This window comes from Geotrypetes seraphini, chromosome 6 (assembly GCF_902459505.1).
Source record: "Geotrypetes seraphini chromosome 6, aGeoSer1.1, whole genome shotgun sequence".
NCBI lineage: Eukaryota > Metazoa > Chordata > Amphibia > Gymnophiona > Dermophiidae > Geotrypetes > Geotrypetes seraphini.
The window spans coordinates 197,972,985-197,993,583 of NC_047089.1; the positions used below are offsets into that span (position 1 = coordinate 197,972,985).

The following is a 20,599-nucleotide window of genomic DNA, read 5'->3' on the forward strand; positions in this document are numbered from 1 at the left end:
CCCTTCTCACTGCCCTCCCCCAAGCCACCGCCGCCATCAGGGAACAGGCCAGATCTTCCTGCTTCTCTTCCCCACGAGGCCGACCAACTCTCGCCACCTGACATCAATTCTGACGTCAGAGGACGTTCCGGGCCAGCCACCTACCCCATAAATCTGGCCCTGTTGGTAGAGTTGGAACTTGGGTTTGAAATATTTTCCAGTCCATAAATCTGGCTCTAAAGAAGGCCAAAGACAAAGAAGCATCTTAGGCCCCCTTCAGAATAGTATGTTTTAAAATTCACACAAATATTCTCGGAAGGGCCAGATTCTCTAATATTGCTGATAAAATCTGTCAGGTTGTTGTAGTGCCGGCAAATTGTCCGATTTCAAAATGGTGAGTGATGTAGAAAGAATTTTGCATGCAAATGAGTTTCACGGGGATCCTCTATAATTCCATCTGATCAGTTACTAGAAAAGTGGCTGACATGTGCAGAGTCAGCAGGGGAAACCAGAACAGCTGAGCAGCACAGAAAGCCTTGAAGCAGCCTCATGCCACTCAGCTATTCGGGGCAGGAAGACTTTTTTTTTTTTAAAGTGGGCACAGATGTGTGTGTGTGTTATACATGCACAATATCTGTCCCCATTAAAAAAATCAGTCATGCTGGCCCCTCTCCCGACAGCCCCTGAACAACAACAACAAAAATTGGCAGGACTCCCAGACTCCCCCCCCCCCCAAGTGAATATCAGGAGGAAGAATGCCAGTTCCCTCCTGCCTCAGGAGGCCATCTGAATCCCCCCATGAATATCAGCAGGATGGATGCCCATTCTCTCCTGTCTCAATCACCTGGACCCTGGACCACGTCATGCTCACACCCTACTTTCCCCCTCCCCCTACCTTTTTAAATCTTCGCCAGCGTGAACTTCTCTGACCTACTGCTCACGCCAGCCTGGCTCCTCTCTGAAATCATTTTCTGGTAATGATGCCAGAAAGTGATGTTAGAAGGAAAGTCAACGCTGGCGCGAGCAGCAGGCCCTAGAAGCTGCTTACACTGGCGAAGATTTTAAGAGGTACAAGGAGGGAAGGGAGGACGTGAGTGTGATGTGGGGTGTGTGGAGGCTGTGGAAGGAGCAAGGGATGGAGAGGAGGACGTGGATGGCGCCGCCACCTTCAGGCACCTCCCTCCCTCCCATGCATTGAATGTTGTTACTATTTGGGTGTTTGCTAGGTACTTGTGAAGATGGGATACTGGACTAGGACCATTAGTCTGACCCAGTGGCATAGTAAGGGTGGGGTGTGGTGGGGAGGGGGATATTCCATCCCAGGTGATGTCTTGGTGAGGGCGTCAGCACCCGTTCTCCTCCCCCCTCCATGAACACGCCTTCACTTCCCCCCATCGTACCTCTATCTCTTTGCTGGCATGAGCAGTAACTCCAACCTATTGTTCGTGCCAGCATCAGCTCTTTGTCTGATGTCACTTCCGGATCCCACACCTAGGAAGTGACATCAGAGGGAGAGCCAAGGACAACACTGGCAGCAGGTTGAGGTTGCTACTCACACCGGGGAAGTTAAAAGAGGTACAGGATAGGGAAGGAGTGCATGTGTGCAGCAGGGGGGTGGGGGTGGAGAAGAGGGCAGGGAAGGGGCCCCACCACTCCGGGCGTCTCTCACCCTTGCTACGTCACGGGTCTGACCCAGAAAAGCTATTCTTATGTTCCTCTGTCTTAATCCTGCCCTGCCATAGTTTGAGAGAATGCTTACTGCAGCTATCCTGTCTCTCTTGCCAGCAGAGGGTATCCTGCTACCCTGTAAAAGGGCAGGGTAGGGCAAGCGATTTGCAGTAAAATTCTCTAGTTTGGTTCCTGGCACTATTAGTTTTTGTTTCTATGAATTTTGATAGAAAAGCCAACACAGTTTTCCTATTAGCCAATTAAGGTTATCATATGGCTCCAGAAAAAGGAGGATGGATTGAGACATCCGGGTTTTACTTCCAAATGTCTCTATCTGTCCTCCTTACTTCCATTGCTTTTAGTAGAAGTAAAAGATTCTTCCAGCCTTCCGCCTCGGTTCTTTACGAATGAGTTAGAGCAGTGGTCTCAAACTCGCGGCCCACCAGGTACTATTTTGAGGCCCTCGGTATGTTTATTTTTTTTATTTTTTTATAACCTTTTAAATTTAATCAAGCATACATAACTTGAAAAAGATCGGAAACAATCAAGCAAGCAAACAAAAAGAAATCACCTAATTATACAATCAGATGTAATGGAAACATTAATTACTCGGTATGTTTATTATAATCACAAAAGTAAAATAAAACAGTTTCTTGATCATATGTCTTTTTAGCTATAAGTGACAATATTATTATTAAGACTTAGCTAAACGGAAAGATTTATAAATTATAAAGAGTTTTACCTCATGCAAAATTGCCATTTCTTTAATAAGATATTAACTTTTTTCTGAAGCCCTCCAAGTACCTACAAATCCCAAAATGTGGCCCTGCAAAGGGTTTGAGTTTGAGAGACCACTGAGTTAGAGCGACGAGACGATTAGACGACTGTAATACCAGATTCCGCCGCTCCGCCGGGAGGCGCTGTACACTTGCTCATGGGTCTCTCTTTCGCTCTGTTGTCTCTCTTACCCGGCGGCGGCTATTTGCCGGTTGTGCTGAGTGAGTGTTGTGGGATTTCGGTGTCGTTTTCAGTCAGTCGTCCCGTTTTCGCCGCCTCTCCCGCAGCCGTTCTGGCTTCTCTGGACGGGCTTTATCTCTCCAGCCTCGAGAATGACTTTTACAGCCAGGTGTTGGAGGACCTGGAGCGTTTCCGACTGGAAGAGAATCAGAAAAAGTAAGAAGAAGAAAAAAGAAAAAAAAAAGAGCCTCGCCGCTCTCCTCGCGCAGCCCGGGGAGATTTCTTGCAGGGATCCCTCCCCCCTCCCCCCGTGTTGGAATCCAAGGCAATTAGCATGCTTGGAGCATTCTCAATGACAGCCCTGCCTAGAGTAAGAGGACAGACGCCAGCTGCTAGTCGTATCAATCCTTTTACGAGTCATTCTCTGTGGTCTTTCTCTTAGGGTCCTAGGTAGATAAACCGAGAAGACCCTACTCCGATTTCTGCACAAAATATTGGGGGGGGGGGGGGGGGGGTTGAGATTTTTTTTGTTGGCAGTCCTAACTGGGTCAGAGAATAAGACTTGAAGAAAGGGGATTGGATTTGATATGTATCGCTTTTCTGTCGTTGCAATAAAAGCACTTTACTTATTATGTACAGGTACTTATTTCAAATCTGGGGAAATGGAGGGCTAAGTGGCTTGTCCTGAGTCACTAGGAGCTGCAGTGTGAATCCAACTACAGTATTATGCTACTCCTCTACTTAATAGTACTGTAATTTGAAGCATGTTGTACTCTGGGAGTTAGTTTTTTTTCATGTGTATTATTGAAAAGCTATTCTAATCTTTACTCTCTTGTGCCTGTTTGTTTATGGGTAAAGGCATTAAAAAAAAACCCTGCCTTTGAAAACCAATATAATGGGTGCATTAACATTTAGTGCATGCTAAATCGACAAGCACACCTTAAAGACCCCCCCCCCCCATATTTAGATTTTATTTTTTTTTACTAGATCTGTACCAAATAACATGTTTTACTCAAAGAATAATGAAAAATATTATTTAGCTGAATTCAAATAATGGGCATTGAGGGTTAACACAACAAATAATAAAAGAAGCAATGTGAAATCAGAGATCGTGTTCATTTCAGTAGAATTTAGTATAATAGAGCCCTAGATTATTTTTATTTGAATTTGAATCACTATTTGGCCAAATATGAATAATGTATTCAGGGTCAAACTGAATATGAATATTCAGTACAGCCTTACTTTTTATGCTCCTACTGAGAACCAGAGAGTGGCTTCAAATCCACTGGTGCTTCTTCTGATTTTGGGGGTTACTTAACCATCCTCAGGTACTAACTTAGGGGCCAGTGCAGAAAGCTTTTCAGTAGCTTCTACTACAAATTTACCAAGACAGCTTTATCTGCCAGTGCAGTGAGTTTATCATATGCAAATTCAAAGCATGCAAAACCTGTGCACTAATCAGGGTATAAACTTGCTGACACATGTACACAAGAGTCTACACTGACAGCAGGTAGTATCGTGCACAATTTAAGCAAAACAAAAGTGTTAACACACATTTCTCTACATGTGCTGTAATGGTATTCTGTAGGTCAGGGGTGTCAAATGTTGGTCCTCAAGGGCCGCAATCCAGTCGGGTTTTCAGGATTTTCTCAATGAATATGCATGAGATCTATTTGCATGCACCACTTTCATTGTATGCTAATATATCTCATGCATATTTATTGGGGAAAACCTGACTGGATTGTGGCCCTCAAGGACTGACATTTGACACCCCCGCTGTAGGTAAATAGCCTTGCAAAAATTTCTTGCACATAACATTTTTGGAAGGCTACTATTTATGCACAAAACATTTCAGTTCATGCACAGATATATTGTTATCTGCTTGGACCTGGGTGCAGAACCCTCACTTCCTGGTTCTTTCTTAAAAGTTGCAGTACTGCTATGTTCATAGCAAAAAAGAAGACACTGGCATTAAATCCTCTCAGCTAACCCTCAATGCCTTCTCGGACCTGGCATCCATGTTATAGTGTTGTATTCACTAAAGATTTCCTTGCATTGGGTGTTAGGGCTCACAGGCTAATCTATTTTAATGGCCATATTCTAATGGCAAAATTAATGTGTTGCCATTAATATAAAAAATATAGAAATTTTGGCCATTTTACACCAGTTGTAAAAATGGTGTTAGCATGTTGGAATGACCTTCTTGAGAGCGTGCTGAGGTCACTTTTTACCACTGTTTGATAAAAGGGCCCTTAACTTGGTCCTTCCAGTTATGGCCAGAATTTCACGGTAAATGAATAGACCTCAACAAACATTTCTGTGTTTCCTATACTCTTTTACATAGTTCTACCTCCACAGAAATGGAATTATATAAAAGAGCATAGAAGCATTCATTGTGGTCCAGTAGTTTTGCTTACTGTGAAATGCTGACCAGTCGGGAGGACCAAGTTAAATGTTTTTGACACCAAAAGTTAAGTTTGTTACTATTTTTTTCAATTTAAATAGAAATAAGAGTCACATTTTATAGCCAATGATAAGAGATTACTGAAGCATTTTTGCTCAAAAAAACTTTGAGGCCTTTTCCTTCTGATAAATATATTGTAAGGTAAATAGGAAATAATTTAGTAGCAACTGTCTGAATGTCTCCTTGCCACTGTGGGAGTTTAATTTTCAGAGAGACAGTCTGAAGATATGTTTGCTTTCATTATTATGCCCATATATTGCTTTTTCTTGCTTTCCTAGAGTGCTCCTCTTTCCTCCTCTGACCAGTCGTCTGAGATACATAACCCACCGAATCACTGAAACGTTTGACTCCTTAAGTAGCTTTTCTGTTGGGGAAAGTTGGAAGAGGAGGACTGTTATTTGCCATCTCAATGTCAGGTAATCTTAGAGAAACTGGTACTTGTCTTACAAGCAGTAAAATTGTGGGCAGAGCAGGAGAGCATAGCCTTACCAAAATTAAGCAATAATGTTGCAGATAATTGTCTTGATGTAATAATTTAACTGCAAAGTTGTTTTTTGATGTCACTGAAAAGAGAAAATTTTAAACATGAAAAGAAGAAAGAGGATATGTTTGTGCATAATTTTTTTTGGCATGTCATAAAGATTTAAGAATTGACAAAATGGGTCAACCTGAAACGCTATTTAATGCAGAGTTTTGTCTGATGGTGGCAAGCACAGGTGCTTGAAGTATTTTAAGAAAGGACATGCATAGAGTTGTCTGTTTGCTTTCAAAGTGACTGATTTAACTTTTATCTCTTGCTGCCTTTTTTTTTTTTTTTTTAAATACTAGGCTGCCTGATCAAGAAGATGCTGCTCACATTATTGGTTCTACAGTGCCCCAAACTTCAAATCGCCACCAGAAAAGATTCCATGGTGCTAGAGGCACAGATTCTGCAGTGGCAGAGCATCAGCTTGGCACCGGTCCAACCTACAGAGGATCCCAAAGAGGCAGAGGAAGGCGACGTTTCAATAAGAGACCAGATCAAGCTCTGTATGTCCCCCCTAGGAGGAGCCAAATACTAGATGCAGGGGAACAGAAAAATGAGCTTGGAGTAGGAATGGAGCCAGTCACTGAAGCAATAGGCAAGGAAAAAACCTGCCTCCAAGGTAAATTAGAGGAAGCTCTGGATAATAAGGATAATGTGCGAAATAATCAGAACTTGCTCAGCTCATCCAGTGGAATGACAGCAGTGTGTGAAGAAGATGTGCATTTCCCAAGTGCAAAAACTGGTGAAGAACATTTAGAGGCTGAAAGCAGCAGGATTTTGGGGGAAAATACAGAAAGAACAGCACTAGCTGATGGCATGGGTGTGCCAGAGCAAGGAGATTCAAGGGACAACTGCAGAGAAGCAACAAGAGAGATGGAGTGCAGCAGAGACTTACCTTTAGACAGTGGAACCCTGGAATCCTCTACAGAAGGTGATGAGGAAGGAAAAACGGATGGGGATTGCACTGATCAGCTATTAAAAGAGGTAACATTAAACCCAAGATGGTCAAAACCTGCTGAGGAGAATTTTCATAGACAGATGATAGGGCCTTACCAAAGAGGTGCTTTATGTTGATCTAAGAGCTAGATGCAAGGATTGCTAAGACCGTGTGGGTCTGCTCTGATTTTTAGCTGATTCTAAGAGCTATTGATGCACTAAAAATTTTGCATGCAAATAATTTGCGTGGAGGTTCGTTGTAATCCCCATCTCACCTGTCCGATATATTGCTGTGAGAACGACTCTCACACATGCACAGAGCTGGCAGGGAAAGCCTCCTGCCATTCAGCTGTTTGGGGCAGGAACCCTTTTTTTTTTTCTAATGGACACAGATTTTGTGCACAATATCTGTCTCATTAAAAAAAGACTCCCCCTCCCCACTCTGGCCAAATGACGCCCCTCCCCGGAAGAGAATTATAGCAGGGGGACTACTGTGGCACCACACCAACTGACAGGGCAGACTGGGAAACAACAATTTGGTAGGACAGTCTACAGAGGATGGACAGCAGCAGTCAAAATAGACTCAGAACGGGGTCTGCAAGCTGGTATGTATTCTTGGGGAACTCTGCCCCCATTGCATGCAGCTTTTGTGTTACAAGAATGGGCCACCACCATAAGGTCTGAGCACACATCAACTTTTAGGCTCTTCTTGAGGAGAGTGGGACAGTGAAGGTTGAGAATGGAAAAGGAAAGAAGAGACTATCTAGGAGTAGGGTAGGGAATGGGGAGGGAGAGAGAGAGAGAGAGGTGCTGCATTTACTGTACATTCACAGTGAGCAGTGATGGGAGTACCCGGTGAGTATATTTCATCTCTGCCAGGTCGTTCGCCTGGTGGATATTCCATTGAGCTGCAAACCCAATGGAGCAGAAATAAACTGCTGTGAAGAAGTAAAGGGGAAAATGAAAACATTTCTGCAGAGTAATTTAATAGACTCCTCTTAAGATTGCACTCATCCAATTCTTAGTGATGATACAAATACTACTTCATAACCTACCTTCAGTCTCCATGGAGAGAACAAAGATTACTGATTTGCTTTTTAATCCAGCAGTGACTCTGAAAGCCATATTCTTTTTGTCCTTTTAGGGGACTACATAAACCATAGACTTCAGAAGCAATGTGTCAGAAATTCACTGACCAGGTTGCAAACTACAATCACAGATAAAGATTTGGCCACCAGCTTTTATTGGTAAATGACTGAGGGGCTCTCACCAGACTTGGGTTAATGCATGTTAATACAGTATGTGCTCGTGCTATACTTAATCTCTAGTTCAGTGGTTTTTAAGCCTGTCCTGGGGGACCCCTGACCAGCCAGTTTTTAAGAAATTCATAATGAATATGCATGAGGCAGATTTGCATGCCTGTCACCTCTGTTGTATTCCTAATGCATATTCATTTGGGATATCTTGAAAACCTGACTGATTGGGGGTCCTCCAGGACAGATTTAAGAACCACTGCTCTAGATACATGGTTTATAGACGCACAGGATAATTTTCACACTGCACACGTTGTAGAGCCCACATATACTTTTGATCCGTGACTTTCATAGTTTTTTCAAAGTAAACGCACAAGTGTACATTCACTTTGAAAGTTGTTTAAAGAAACTATATATGTAGGCATTTGCACCTCCTTTTTTTCTGATTTCCAGAATCCATTTCAAATGCTCCTGCCTGGCTTTTAAGATCATTCATGGCATCCTTCCTCCCTTAATCCCACTATCTTATAACTCCTCGAGTCCTGACTCTACCAGACCCACCCAAAGCTATAAACTATCCTTCCCCTCTCTACACGGTATTCGGTATGCAGGCAAACTGGGAAAATCCCTTCTCTTCAGAATCACAGGTCTTTGGAACGACCTTACTATCCCGCTGCGGAACCTGGACTCTCTCCAATTATTCCGCAAGCAACTGAAAACCCAGCTTTTCACTAAAATATAATTCTATCCCCCCTTACTCTTCTCTTCTATATATAAGTTCATGTAAACCTTTTTTTTTTTTTTTTTTTCCTTCTCTTCCTATATTTTAAGTTCTTGTAAACCGTGCCGAGCTCCACATCCGTGGAGATGATGCGGTATATAAACTTAAGGTTTAGTTTAGTTTAGTTTAAATAGAAAGATTCACAAGTTTCCAGTCAGTTAAGGTGCCTGATTTGAGGATAGAGTATGCAATGGATTGTAAGTAAGGGGGGAGGGAGTCACAGATAAGAGGATGATTTAGGGTGTGAGACAACTTTCCTAAAGTCCAAAGTGGAAAGGGTAAATTCTGAGAAAGGAACATCAGGAACCCTTAAAGTTAGTGTAGAAGTCAAAGTTGAGGCAGGTTACATTGATGGGGGTGAAAGCAGGTACTGTGGATGGAGTAAAGCATGAAGGCTTTCTATATTTTTTATAAAAGAGCAAGCTATACTATCTGCAATAAGGTTCAACACAGTGGAATTGTACAGGTAATGGGAACCCTTGGATTCAAGCAATTTGTACATTGTCCATTTGTGACTAAAAGACCCTAAATCTGATCCTGTGATCTCAAATTGTCCAATTTCTACTTTTTATCATTCATTTCCAAAATGATGGAAAAACTGTTTGCCCTGCGGCTTTTGCTGTATTTAGAAAAAAAAAAACCAACTTAGGACCAGATTCTGTAATTCGTGCCTGTTGCATGTTGATCATACTTAGGCGCACATTACAGAATCACAGCGGTGCCTTACTTAAAACTTAGGCACCCGTAACGTAGGCCGGGGTTTTAATGGCCTACATTATAGGTGCCTAAGTTCTTTAGAGAATCACCCCTAGAGGCACCTAAATCCTTCTCTGCCTCTACACATGCCTACTTTGGTGTTAGGTGCCAGTAGGCCCCATGCAATAGGTTTGTAGAATTGTGCCTAAGAAGATAGGCGCTTGTCTCCCAATTAATATTTTTTTAATAATGAGCTTATTAAAGCTAATTATTGAAGCCAATTTACTAATTAAGTTAGGCATTTCCCTCTTAATGACCTTCAGTCCAAACAAACCTGTTTCCACCCCCATTACTTGCCCTGGTGGGTTTTGTCAGAATTAACTTGGAAGTTAACTCTGACAAAACCCACCAGGGCAAGTAATGGGGGTGGAAACCGGTTTGTTTGGACTGAAGGGTAATTTGACCTCTTTCTGCTTTTCTTCTGGTTGATCACGTTTCACATGCTTTATATTGATGATGTACAGCTGGTGCCTTTTGACTCATAAAAACATAAGAGTTGCCATATTGAGATAGACTGAAGGTCCATCAAGCCCAGAATCCCATTTCCAACAGATAACAACACAGGTCTCAAGTACCGGGCAAGATTTCTTATATGTCTAACTATGTTTCTGAACTCTCTTTAAAATGGACATTATTGCAGAGTGGCTTATGGATAACAAAACTGAAGCTCAATCCTTCTAAAATAGATGTGCTATTTTTCTGGAGTGCAACTACTCCTGCCCTTTCCTCCCCCACTATTCAGGGTGCTCTCATCTTGTTGAAGGATTCTGTTTGTGTCCTGGGTATTACAATAAATAGGTACCTGAATTTCAGTTCACAGATTTCTAGTGTTTATACAAAAATATTTGGTTACATTGAGAACTGCTCACAGTCTACTCCTTTTGGACTACAAAGCATTGCATCTACTTCTACATTCTTTGGTTCTCTCCTGGTTGGATTACTGCAATTCTCTTTATCAAGGCTGTAATGTCTCAAAAATTAGAACATTGCAACTTCTTCAAAATACTATTAAGCTTCTTCATTTTGCTAAATGTTTTGATAGCGTAACTCGCTTGTTATATTCTGAACACTGGCTCCGTTTCTTACCAAATCCTGTTTAAGATATTTATTCATTATTGCTCACCAGTATTTTGTACACTGGGATTCCTTTTCACCAAAGTTTCTTATCCCATATACCCCCACCCAACATACTTTTCATTCCATCACATTTCCATGTCATATTTGATAATCCTTCTCTTTGAAACCATTTTTTGAGCAATTGACCTTGAGCACTCATTTTACAAAATTTAAGGCTGTCTTGAAGACGTTTCTTCATGCCTTCCCCTCTGACCAGTAGTTTGGAGTCTTTCAGCATTAATGATTAGCCTATTATCACTGAACGTTGTCTTCCTCAGTCACTCTTCCTACCTTCCTTTTGTTTCATAGTATGTTTAATTTTGTTAACTTCAAATTTGTAACCTAGACCACCATCCCTTTCGATCCCCCTGGATGGCTTCATATTTTCTTTATTTTCTTTTTAAACCAATTAAACATTCATTATAATTTTGCGTTACATCAAATAAAGGTGAACAAAAAACAAATGTGTGTATTGTAGTCCCTGACCTTAGGGCTGTTGGAAATGTCTCCACTCAATGCAGGTTAGCAGTGTTTGTACACTGGATGGGCAGTTTTCAAATAATCCATTTCTGTGGATAAAGCACTGCTTTACACAGATATATTTCTTTGAAAATTTGTTCTCCCCATTAATGGAAATTAAAAATACAAATAACTCATTGTAATGAAAGCATACATTTCCCTTTACAGATTACAGCTCATTTGACAGAGAAGGATATCAGCATTAATAAGCCACTGTTTGACTATTCAACCTATTGTGATGTGACAGAGAATGAAGATAAGTTTGGCCACATCATTGAAATATTTGACTTTGAACCGGCACTTCGAACAGAGGATCTTATGGAAGCATTTACTGAATTCCAGTGAGTGTTTGTCACATTTCAGCAGATTGCACCAAACTCTGGCAGTCATTAGGAATCTAGAATTATATTGTGGGCTTAATGAATTGGATACTAATTTTAATTTGGAACAGACAAGATGCAAGGCAGGTCCAAGGGTATTTGATGTCCTAGCAAACTTTTAAAAATAGTAGGTGGTGAGGAAAATGCTCTGAAAGAAAGCATGGCTGAGAGGTCAAACTCGATAACAATATAACACTAGAACAAAGACTTCTCAGAGTAAATATCCAAAGAAGAAGTAAGAAGAGATTCAGATACAATAAAGTAAATGCATTTATACATACACTCAGATATGTGTAATCCGTGCTTCTTAAATAATAAAAGTATTTTTCAGTGGCAATGAAAGGAAAAACAATTCCTACTTAACTTAAAGGGGTGTTAGTAGGTCCCGACATGGACCATGTTTCGGGGGTCTTTTTCAAGGAACCCAAAAGAGGTGTTGGTAGTTTCAAATACCAAAGAAATAGTTGCTAGGTGATGTAAATGAAAATTTTTTTTACTAGAGTGAAGAAAGATAAAAAAACAAGGTTTTAAGGTTAATACAAACTGCTTACATATCATTGTCTAAAAAGAAAGCTCTAAAAAGCAACACAGGAAAAAATGGGCCGACTAGAAAAATTGTTAAACAAGTGGTCATACAAAGGAAAGGCCACCAGGAGGAGCAGGATACAGAGAAACTAGGTTAACAGTGCAAAAATACTGAGATCGAAAAACTGAAAAGGAAAGAAAACATATGAATAAAAAATGAGTGAAAAAAATAAAAAGAATAAAAAATATATGCCAAAATGTGTCAAAATATATCATAGAAAAGCTTGCCATTCGATTTCACTGTTAAGTCCATCAGGGTGAAGGGTATGTAGTTTGAGGATTAACTGTTATTCTTTAACCCATAAGATACGTGAAAGAACCCCTCAGAAGTTGAGGTACTTCTACGACAGAGAAACGTAGATCTTCAACAGCATGTTGTTTATCTGACCAGTGCTGGACAAGGGGGGCTTCCAATTTTTTAGTACGAATTTTGCTGAGATGTTCAGCGATCCTCAACTTAATGTTGCGAGAAGGCTGTCCTATGTAAAATAATAGGCAAGGACACTGGATAATGTATATTACTCCCCTGGTATCACAATTAGAAGTCGAAAAATTGCCTTTCTTTTTGACCCAATTGGGGAGGGTGAGCTCTGAAAGGGGGACACTGTACTGGCAAAATTTACAGTGACCGCATGGTTGGTGACCAGTGTTGGTACGCGGGACTCCTGAAGGGATGTATTGAGAATGAACTAACTGCTGTCTCAAATTGGGTCCCTTAGAAAAGGCAAATCTTGGGGGATCTTGAAATTCAGGATGGTACTGCATGATGTTTAATGTGAAAAGCATGTTTGAATTGAGGCAAAACGCATACTAATGATGAATCCTGGTGGTGGTGTTGTAAAGATAGGAGCGTAGTGCGGGAGACATTGGAAGTTCTTTTGTATGCTTTCTTTATAACTGGGCCAGGATAACCACGCTCTAAGAATCTTGCAGCAAGATCTTGAGATTTATGTTCAAAATCCTGATGTGTATAACATAGCCTTCTAAGTCTGAGAAATTGTCCCATAGGGATGTTGTTTCTCAAATGCCTAGGATGGAAGCTGTCGTATCGTAGTAGAGTATTGCGATCAGTTTGCTTTCTATGTATAGTAGTGGTAAAAGAACCATTTTGAAGAATAATAGTAAAGTCCAAAAAAGAAACCTGATTCTGATGAGAATATGCTGTGAATTGTAGATTGGAATCACAGGAGTTTATCCAATGTAAAAAGGTGTCAAGATTCATGGGTGTACCTACCCAGACTTTAAAATGTCTTCTATGTATCGTTTCCAGCATAAGATGTTATTGTAGTGCTCTGAAGGATACAAAAATTGCTGTTCAAAGTTGGCAACATAGAGGCATGCTATAGAGGGGGCCATTTTGGCTCCCATAGCCGTGCCTTTTACTTGTACATAAAAATCAGGTCCAAACTGAAAATAGTTATGATTTAGAGCTATTTGTGCTAGACGGGTCAAAAGCTGTATTTTGTTGTCAGGGAGATCCATGGATTGCAGATGAGATCTTATGACTGTAACTGCAGCAGTCTGAGGGGATATTTGTGTATAGTGCTGCTATATCTAATGTCAAAAGAGTAGCGTGTATCGGTTCATCATATATTTGCTCTAAGAGGTTAATCATATCATTTGTGTCTTTGACATAAGTGATTTTAGAGACCTCTTGTTTAAGATGGAAATCGATGAATTCAGATAGAGGTTCTAATACTGAACCAATTCCTGAGACTATGGGTCTCCCAGGAGGGTTTTCAAGAGATTTATGTATCTTGGGAACAAAGTAAATGACCGGTATCCTAGGATGTTTTCTAGTAAGAAATTTAAGTTCATGATCTGAGATGAATCCTGCTTCAAAAGCTTGAATTAGAAGATCAGAGATCAAATCCACTAGGTCATTAGTAGGATCGTGGTCGAGTCGTTGATAATATGTGGTATCAGAAAGTTGTCGATGAATTTCATGAAGATACTTATTAGTGTCTAAAATAACTATCCCACCGCCTTTGTCAGCGGGGCGAATAGTTATAGAAGAATCTTGCGCTAGGTGAGTAATAGCTTGTCTTTGATCACTTGTGAGGTTGGAGTAAGATCTTGAATAATGAGATTCCATCTGTTGAATATCCCTCTCCACTAACTGTTGGATGTGTGGGTCAGTAGGACCAGGGGGGCACCAGGAAGATGGCGTCCTAAAAGGGTTTATAGGAAAAGTTGAAGTGTCTTTAAAAAAATGACGTAACTTGCATTTTCTTAAGAACTTATATAGTGAGATTTGTGTGTCACTGGCATCGTAGAAGGTGGTGGGAACAAAATATAATCCCTTATTCAACACAGAAAACTCAATATCGGTTAATGCTCTTGAAGATAAATTGAAAACATTTGTCAGGGTTTCTGAATCAGTAGATTTATCATCTTCTGAAGTATCGCTGGATGTCTGTGTATAGGCAGGTTGTTTGTACCGTCTAATAGATCTAGATTTATCCATCCATGCGTAGACATAACCATATGAGGTAACTCCTATTTTGCAAGAAGTCTCTGAATCAGTTGAATACATTGCCCGTGATGCCTATTTTGCTTCTGTCAGCTGAGATACTTTTTATAATTCACATTTAATTCATTATATCTTTACCTCAAGAACTACAGCAATAAGGCTTAGAATATTAGATACATATTTCTAAATAAAGATTCAGATTCCTGAGGCAGGTCATTACGGACGAAACACCTAAGTGTCGAGTTTTGATTACACAGATCGCCTTTTCTGTCTGTCTTATGTTTCTACTGTGTGAAGGTAGGATCTCCTGTTTTGGTGCGTCATGTATACCAAAACCTTTCCACCACTCTCCAAAACCAAACAAACATAAATTTAACTGTACTTAACACTGTTTGCAACTGATTTCAGTAAGCTGTAATGATTTGGTACATCAAGAATGGGAGTTAGAGGCATAGGGTTTGTTTTTTCCGTGATATAACTGAGAAAGCAGCAGGCCACAGCATCTATGTCTCGGTAGTCTCCTGCTCTTGTAGCCAAGAGCTTCCCCATGGACCCAGTGGAATAAAATGAGCACTCGTCAACATCATAATAAATCTTCCGCTACCCAAGGTGTGCACACTAATGAACACATAAAGGTTTAGGAGGGTGATATTTCCCACGTTTTTAGGAAGGAGTAGCTATTTCTTTACCCATTTTCTCTACATCCTTCCTGTTCCCCAGTTCTCTAATCTTGTACTGAGATGGTTCTCTCTGTCTTGTAAGTCTGGTTAGCTTCTTTGCATCTTTTCTTGTTTTGTATTTCGCTTACAGGGTCGAAGGCTTCCGGCTTCAGTGGGTGGATGATACACATGCCCTCGGAATATTCTCCAGTCAGACAGCAGGTACTGTTAATGGATATATTAGGTTATGTGCACAAAGATCAGATTTTAATTTTTAATACCATGTGAAACTCTTGTGCTAGGTGAACTATTGGATTATTTTTTTTAATTATTGTGATATCATTTATAGAGCATTTTACAACATTAACAGTTTGGTTGCAAGGTGCTTGTAACAAAAAATTACAGTCCTAGAAATCAAAGCACTTTTTGCTGTAATATTAAATTGTGTTTTTGATGTTATGGGCTTTCTAATGTTTTGGTTATGTTGATGCTGAGCACAGACATTGGAACAATTGACCATGTAATATATTTTTAAGGTCATACTGTAATGATGAGGAAAAACTGGATCTGGGCTTCCAGGCTTCAGAGTAAATTTTATGTTTTGCTTTTTGTTTCAAATTGAGTCACTCTGTCTATTCTGATAGCACCAATGTGATCTGATGATTAAAACTTGGAATACTGTTAATTTTAAAATTGATATTATTCTTTCAAGCGGTCCAGGCATTGTCGATGACCCACCCGCTCCTCAAATTCCGTCCTCTGGCTCAGGGAATAAAACAGTCACAGTTTCGGGCACGTCAGCGTGCAGGTAAGAACCTAGGAGATGGTTGGCTCTGGATAGGGATGAACTCACATTTACATCTTCTTCTTCCATTTTGTCTCCTTAGTGATCTCCTCCTCCTTTTACTTTTTCTTTCTTACATGGAATCCTTCTCTTGTGACTCTTCAAACTGGGTATAACTAACAAAGGAAAATGATGAAATTGCAGATAGTATTATTGTCTCCTTGCCACAGAAACAAATGAGCAGCAGGTGGTAGGCTGCAGTGTCGCTGGCTCACTCTGACCTCACTGATTTCTGAAGTCTGGTCACCGTCTGGCTACTTCTCTAGTCACTGAGAGGAAGCAGAGCATACTGTCTGCCTTTGATCGGTCCAAGGACTGGACTGTCTCACTCTTTGCTGCTTAATGGCTGATGGGAGTTAATCAAAAGTATAGAGGTAAATAGATATATACAATAACACAATACAATACCTGCTAACCACTATTAAATAGTATTTAACAATGCCACCAAATAAAAGCAGAAAATGGAAGGTAGTGAGTCAGTGCTAAACACCCCAAACAGGACTAATGTCTAAACATAGAGGCTATAGCAGTTACTGTCACTGGCACCTAACCAGCAAAATAATGGAGATAAAAGTGCAAGGTGGAAAAAACCTCCACTTAACTCAGTGTGTGATAACTCTATCTAATGATAAATCCAACTGAACTTTGTATGGTTTTGCTGCCTTTATTGTCTGGACTTGTTTTTCATTAGATAGTTATCACACACTTTGAGCTGAGTGGAGGTTTTTTTTTTTTTCTGCACTATTATTTTGCTCTGGTGGTTAGGATGCTAGTGATTAATAACTGTTCTAGCCCTTATGTTTGAACATTTTGCTCTTATTTGGTGGTGTGGTTTTGTGTTATCTAATAGTAGTTAGCAGGTGTTGTATTGTGCTACTAACAGAATATGATGCTACAGCATCAGCAAATGTCTTCTCTCCCTAGGTCTTATCAGCCTTGAAGGAAGAGGAATTTGAATCTGAATCCTTCCTGTGCCACAGTTCTAGAGCCTGAGTGATAGGGCTAGCCTTGGGAGGGTTTTGTAACTGCATAGTGTGTGTACCTGATGGTAAACACATTTATTCTTAAAGAGCCTTTCTGTGCATCACAACACAAAGACTAATTTAAGGCCCGCTTAGGTCAGATATGGAAGGCTGTGGTAGGAAAAGGGGTACTTGGGGAGGATAACGCTATAGCAGAGACAAAGTTTCTCATGAGAGCATCCTGAGAAAATTAAAGAGTCATGGGATAGGAGGCAAAGTTCAGTTGTGGATTAGGAATTGGTTATTGGATAGAAAACAGAGGGTAGGGTTAAATGGTCATTTTTATTAATGGAGGAGAGTAAACAGTGGAGTGCCGCAGGGATCTTTACTGGGACCGGTGCTATTTAACTTATTTATAAATGATATAGAAATTGGAACGACGAGTGATGGCAGATGGCACTAAACTGTTCAAAGTTGTTAAAACGCGTGCGGATTGTGAAACATTACAGGTAGACCTTAGGAAATTGGAAGACTGGGCATCTAAGTGGCAGATGAAATTTCATATGGACAAATGCAAAGTGATGCATATTGGGAAGAATAACCCAAATAACAGTTACCGGATGCTAGGGTCCACCTTGGGGGGTTAGCGCCCAAGAAAGGGATCTGGATTTCATTGTAGACAATATGATGAAACCTTCTGCCCAATGTGCGGCAGCGGCCAAAAAAGCAACAAGATGCTAGGAATTATTAAAAAAGGGATGGTTAATAAGACTAAAGATATTATAATGCCTCTGTATCGCACCATGGTGTGACTTCACCTGGAGTATTGTGTTCAATTCTGATCTCCTTATCTCAAGAAAGATATAGCGGCACTAGAAAAGGTTCAAAGAAGAGTGACCAGTATGATAAAGAGAATGAAACTCCTCATATGAGAAAAGACTAAAGAGGTTAGGGCTCTTCATCTTGGAAAAGAGACAATTGATGGGAGGTACGATTGAAGTCTACAAAATCCTGAGTGATGTAGAACGGGTGCAAGTGGATCGATATTTTACTCCATCAAAAATTACAAAGACTAGGGGACACTCGATGAATCTGCAGGGAAATACTTTTAAAACCAATAGGAGGAAAAAATTTTCACTCGGAGAATAGTTTTAGATCTGGAACACGTAGCCAGAGGTTGTGGTAAGAGCAGATAGCGTAGCTGGTTTTAAGAAAGGTTTGGACAAATTCCTGAAGGAAAAGTCCATAGTCTGTTATTAAGACATGGAGGAAACCTCTGCTAGCCCTGGATCGTTAGCATAGAATGTTGCTACTCCTTGGGGTTCCTGAATCTTTTGTTGTTCTTTGGGATTCTGGAATATTGCTATTATTTAGGATTCTGAATGGAATTTTGCTACTCCTTGGGTTTTGGCCAGGTACTAGTGACCTGGATTGGCCACTGTGAGAATGGGCTACTGGGCTTGATGGACCATTGGTCTCACCCAGTAAGGCTGTTCCTATATTTTTATATTAAAAGACATGGGTCGTGAGGGGATCTGATATTGGGTTGCATGTTGTAATTTATATGAGCATTTATCTAAAGCAAATGAGTCTCAGTCAGGCAGACTGAATGGATCACATTGGTCTTTATTTACTGTCATTTATTAGGTTACTATATGTTACTAATATTTATTGGAGTGGTAGGTCTTAACTCAGTCCTCAGGACATACCGGACTGGTCCGGTGTTTGGGCTGTCTACAGTGAATATTCATTATATAGATTTGCATATATATTAGATGTGGGTTGCCTGAAATCCAAACTGACTGGATGTTCTAAGGACTGGGTTGAGATCTATACTATAATAATGATTTTGTCATAATGCTAAGAAGGTACCAGGTACTTGAGGAAAAGGGAATGGGGACTTGTATACTGCCTTTTTCTGACTTTGACATTTCAAAGCTTACATTCAAAGTGGTGGGCACTGGAGGATTAAGTGACTTGCCCAGGGTCACAAGAAGCAGCACTGGGATTTGATCTCACAACCTCGGTGCAGAGGCAGCAGCTCAACCAGTGAGCCGCCACAGCCCTTCCCACTGTCATTGTTTTATAACTTTCATCTCAATGCGTTTTGCAGGAGAATAAAACTGGGCGGCTCTGGGATGAAGAAAACCAGGGCTGGATTCACATCCCATTTGGCATGGAGTTAAGCTAAAAACAGCTTAGGTGGGATGAGGGAGACAAAACAAGACATGGATTCATATTGCATGATGACATTCAGACAGGCTGGCACAATAGTTAGTTAGGGAGTAAAATTGGGTGCTCTCCCTAACTTTACCAGGTGATTATTAATTGTGTTTTGTTCGGGTCTCCCATTCTTCCACTTCTGTATAATAAAGGATAGGGGGGGAAATGAAAGAATGGGGGAACAGGACAAAATGTATTTGTGTAATAATTTATTTTGTGTATTATTTCAGAATTCTTTCAGCCTACCAAGTGGAGATCTCCAACTGATCCTTCAGTGGCTAAACGGCTAGTAAAAAGAGCTTTGGGACTGCAGAATCAAAAAGAGCCAAAATCCGAATGACACATTCTTTGTCTTTCTTCTGGAGCAGAGATGAAGGATCCTCAAATTCAAACACTTGTGGGTTCCAGAATAATGAACCGTTCTAAATCGACCATAAACTTTGGGTCATCGTGTTTAAACAGCCACAACGAATATTCACAAGTTCCTGGAAAACCAGACCCATTTGTGACTCTTGAGGATTGTAGGTGCCACACCTGACATACTTGAAAAAGAATTCAGATGTGCAGTTCTTGCCACTAAACGTGCTATATCGCCCAAAGGAGCACTTAACCAATTTGTCATGCTTTTAAGACTTTTTTTTTTTTTTTTTGTTCTTTCTTCTCCCTTAGGTAGAAAACTGTCAGGAAAGAATGTGACAGTATCTGCTTATCCCCTGCATTTTACTGGAATAGCTCTCCATAAAAATGAATATTTTAAACCTGGATTTAGGTTTGCAGAAGGTAACATGGGGGTCCTACAACTGACCCTATACTAAAGCTCTGAAACCTTTTCCTTTTTCTTTTGAAGGTTTGGCAAGCGCAACTGTGATCATGCTAGAATATGAAAAGTTTATATGCTGGCGTCTTAATATTTTTTTTTAGTATTAGAAGTTTGAAAGGAGATGATTAATACTGTTGCATGATTCTAATGTTTAGGGCATGGTTTGTGTAGTTCGAGTATCTTAGTTGCTGCTTAGATTTTTCATATTGTATTCTGTGATGTCTGTTGAATAAGTTAACTGTTGGGGAAACTTTTCTGGAAGTTTTCAAAATACTAGATTTTCCAGTATTACAAATATATCGACCCTTCTCAGATTCTAGAGGCCATCTCATAAGGGTCCTCTGCTGTTCCTAAAGGAGGCTGAGGGTTGATGGCCTATAGAGGCTTTGGTGAGCCACTTTCTTGTGGCCAAGATTTCTTATACTTTATGTAGCTGCTGCTTAGCAAGTTCTGCTGAACCATTAAAAAGAAGTCATTCTGGCTGTATGCTGTTTTGATCCAATCAGCAGAAATAAGCTGAAAGGACATCTTTTACACAGGTGATGTCCACTCAAAAGGTGATTGTTTTTGAGAAATTATAATTTTATGTCTTCAGAGTTCAGCTGATAACTTGCTGTCGTTCTGAAGGGAATAAACTGCTCCGTGACAGAGCCTCACTGTGTGTGTATTTCTTTTCTTTTCATTTGAAAGAACTCTTA

The 20,599-nt window shown here is 40.4% G+C and overlaps 1 protein-coding gene across 2 annotated transcripts; it reads left to right on the forward strand.

Moving 5' to 3' along the window:
* The first annotated feature begins 2,156 nt into the window (after nucleotides 1-2,156).
* On the forward strand, nucleotides 2,157-20,562 carry R3HCC1 (R3H domain and coiled-coil containing 1). 2 transcript variants are annotated; one of them, XM_033948232.1, is made up of 7 exons: nucleotides 2,157-2,259; nucleotides 5,347-5,484; nucleotides 5,897-6,578; nucleotides 11,124-11,296; nucleotides 15,204-15,274; nucleotides 15,765-15,860; nucleotides 19,312-20,562. In XM_033948232.1, exons 1-7 carry the CDS (start codon nucleotides 2,240-2,242, stop codon nucleotides 19,419-19,421), a joined length of 1,290 nt encoding a protein of 429 aa, XP_033804123.1. In that variant the 5' UTR covers nucleotides 2,157-2,239; the 3' UTR covers nucleotides 19,422-20,562. The 2 variants fall into 2 exon arrangements, with proteins under 2 accessions (XP_033804123.1, XP_033804122.1); XM_033948231.1 differs by lacking the exon at nucleotides 2,157-2,259 and adding an exon at nucleotides 2,567-2,820.
* Nucleotides 20,563-20,599: the final 37 nt, after the last annotated feature.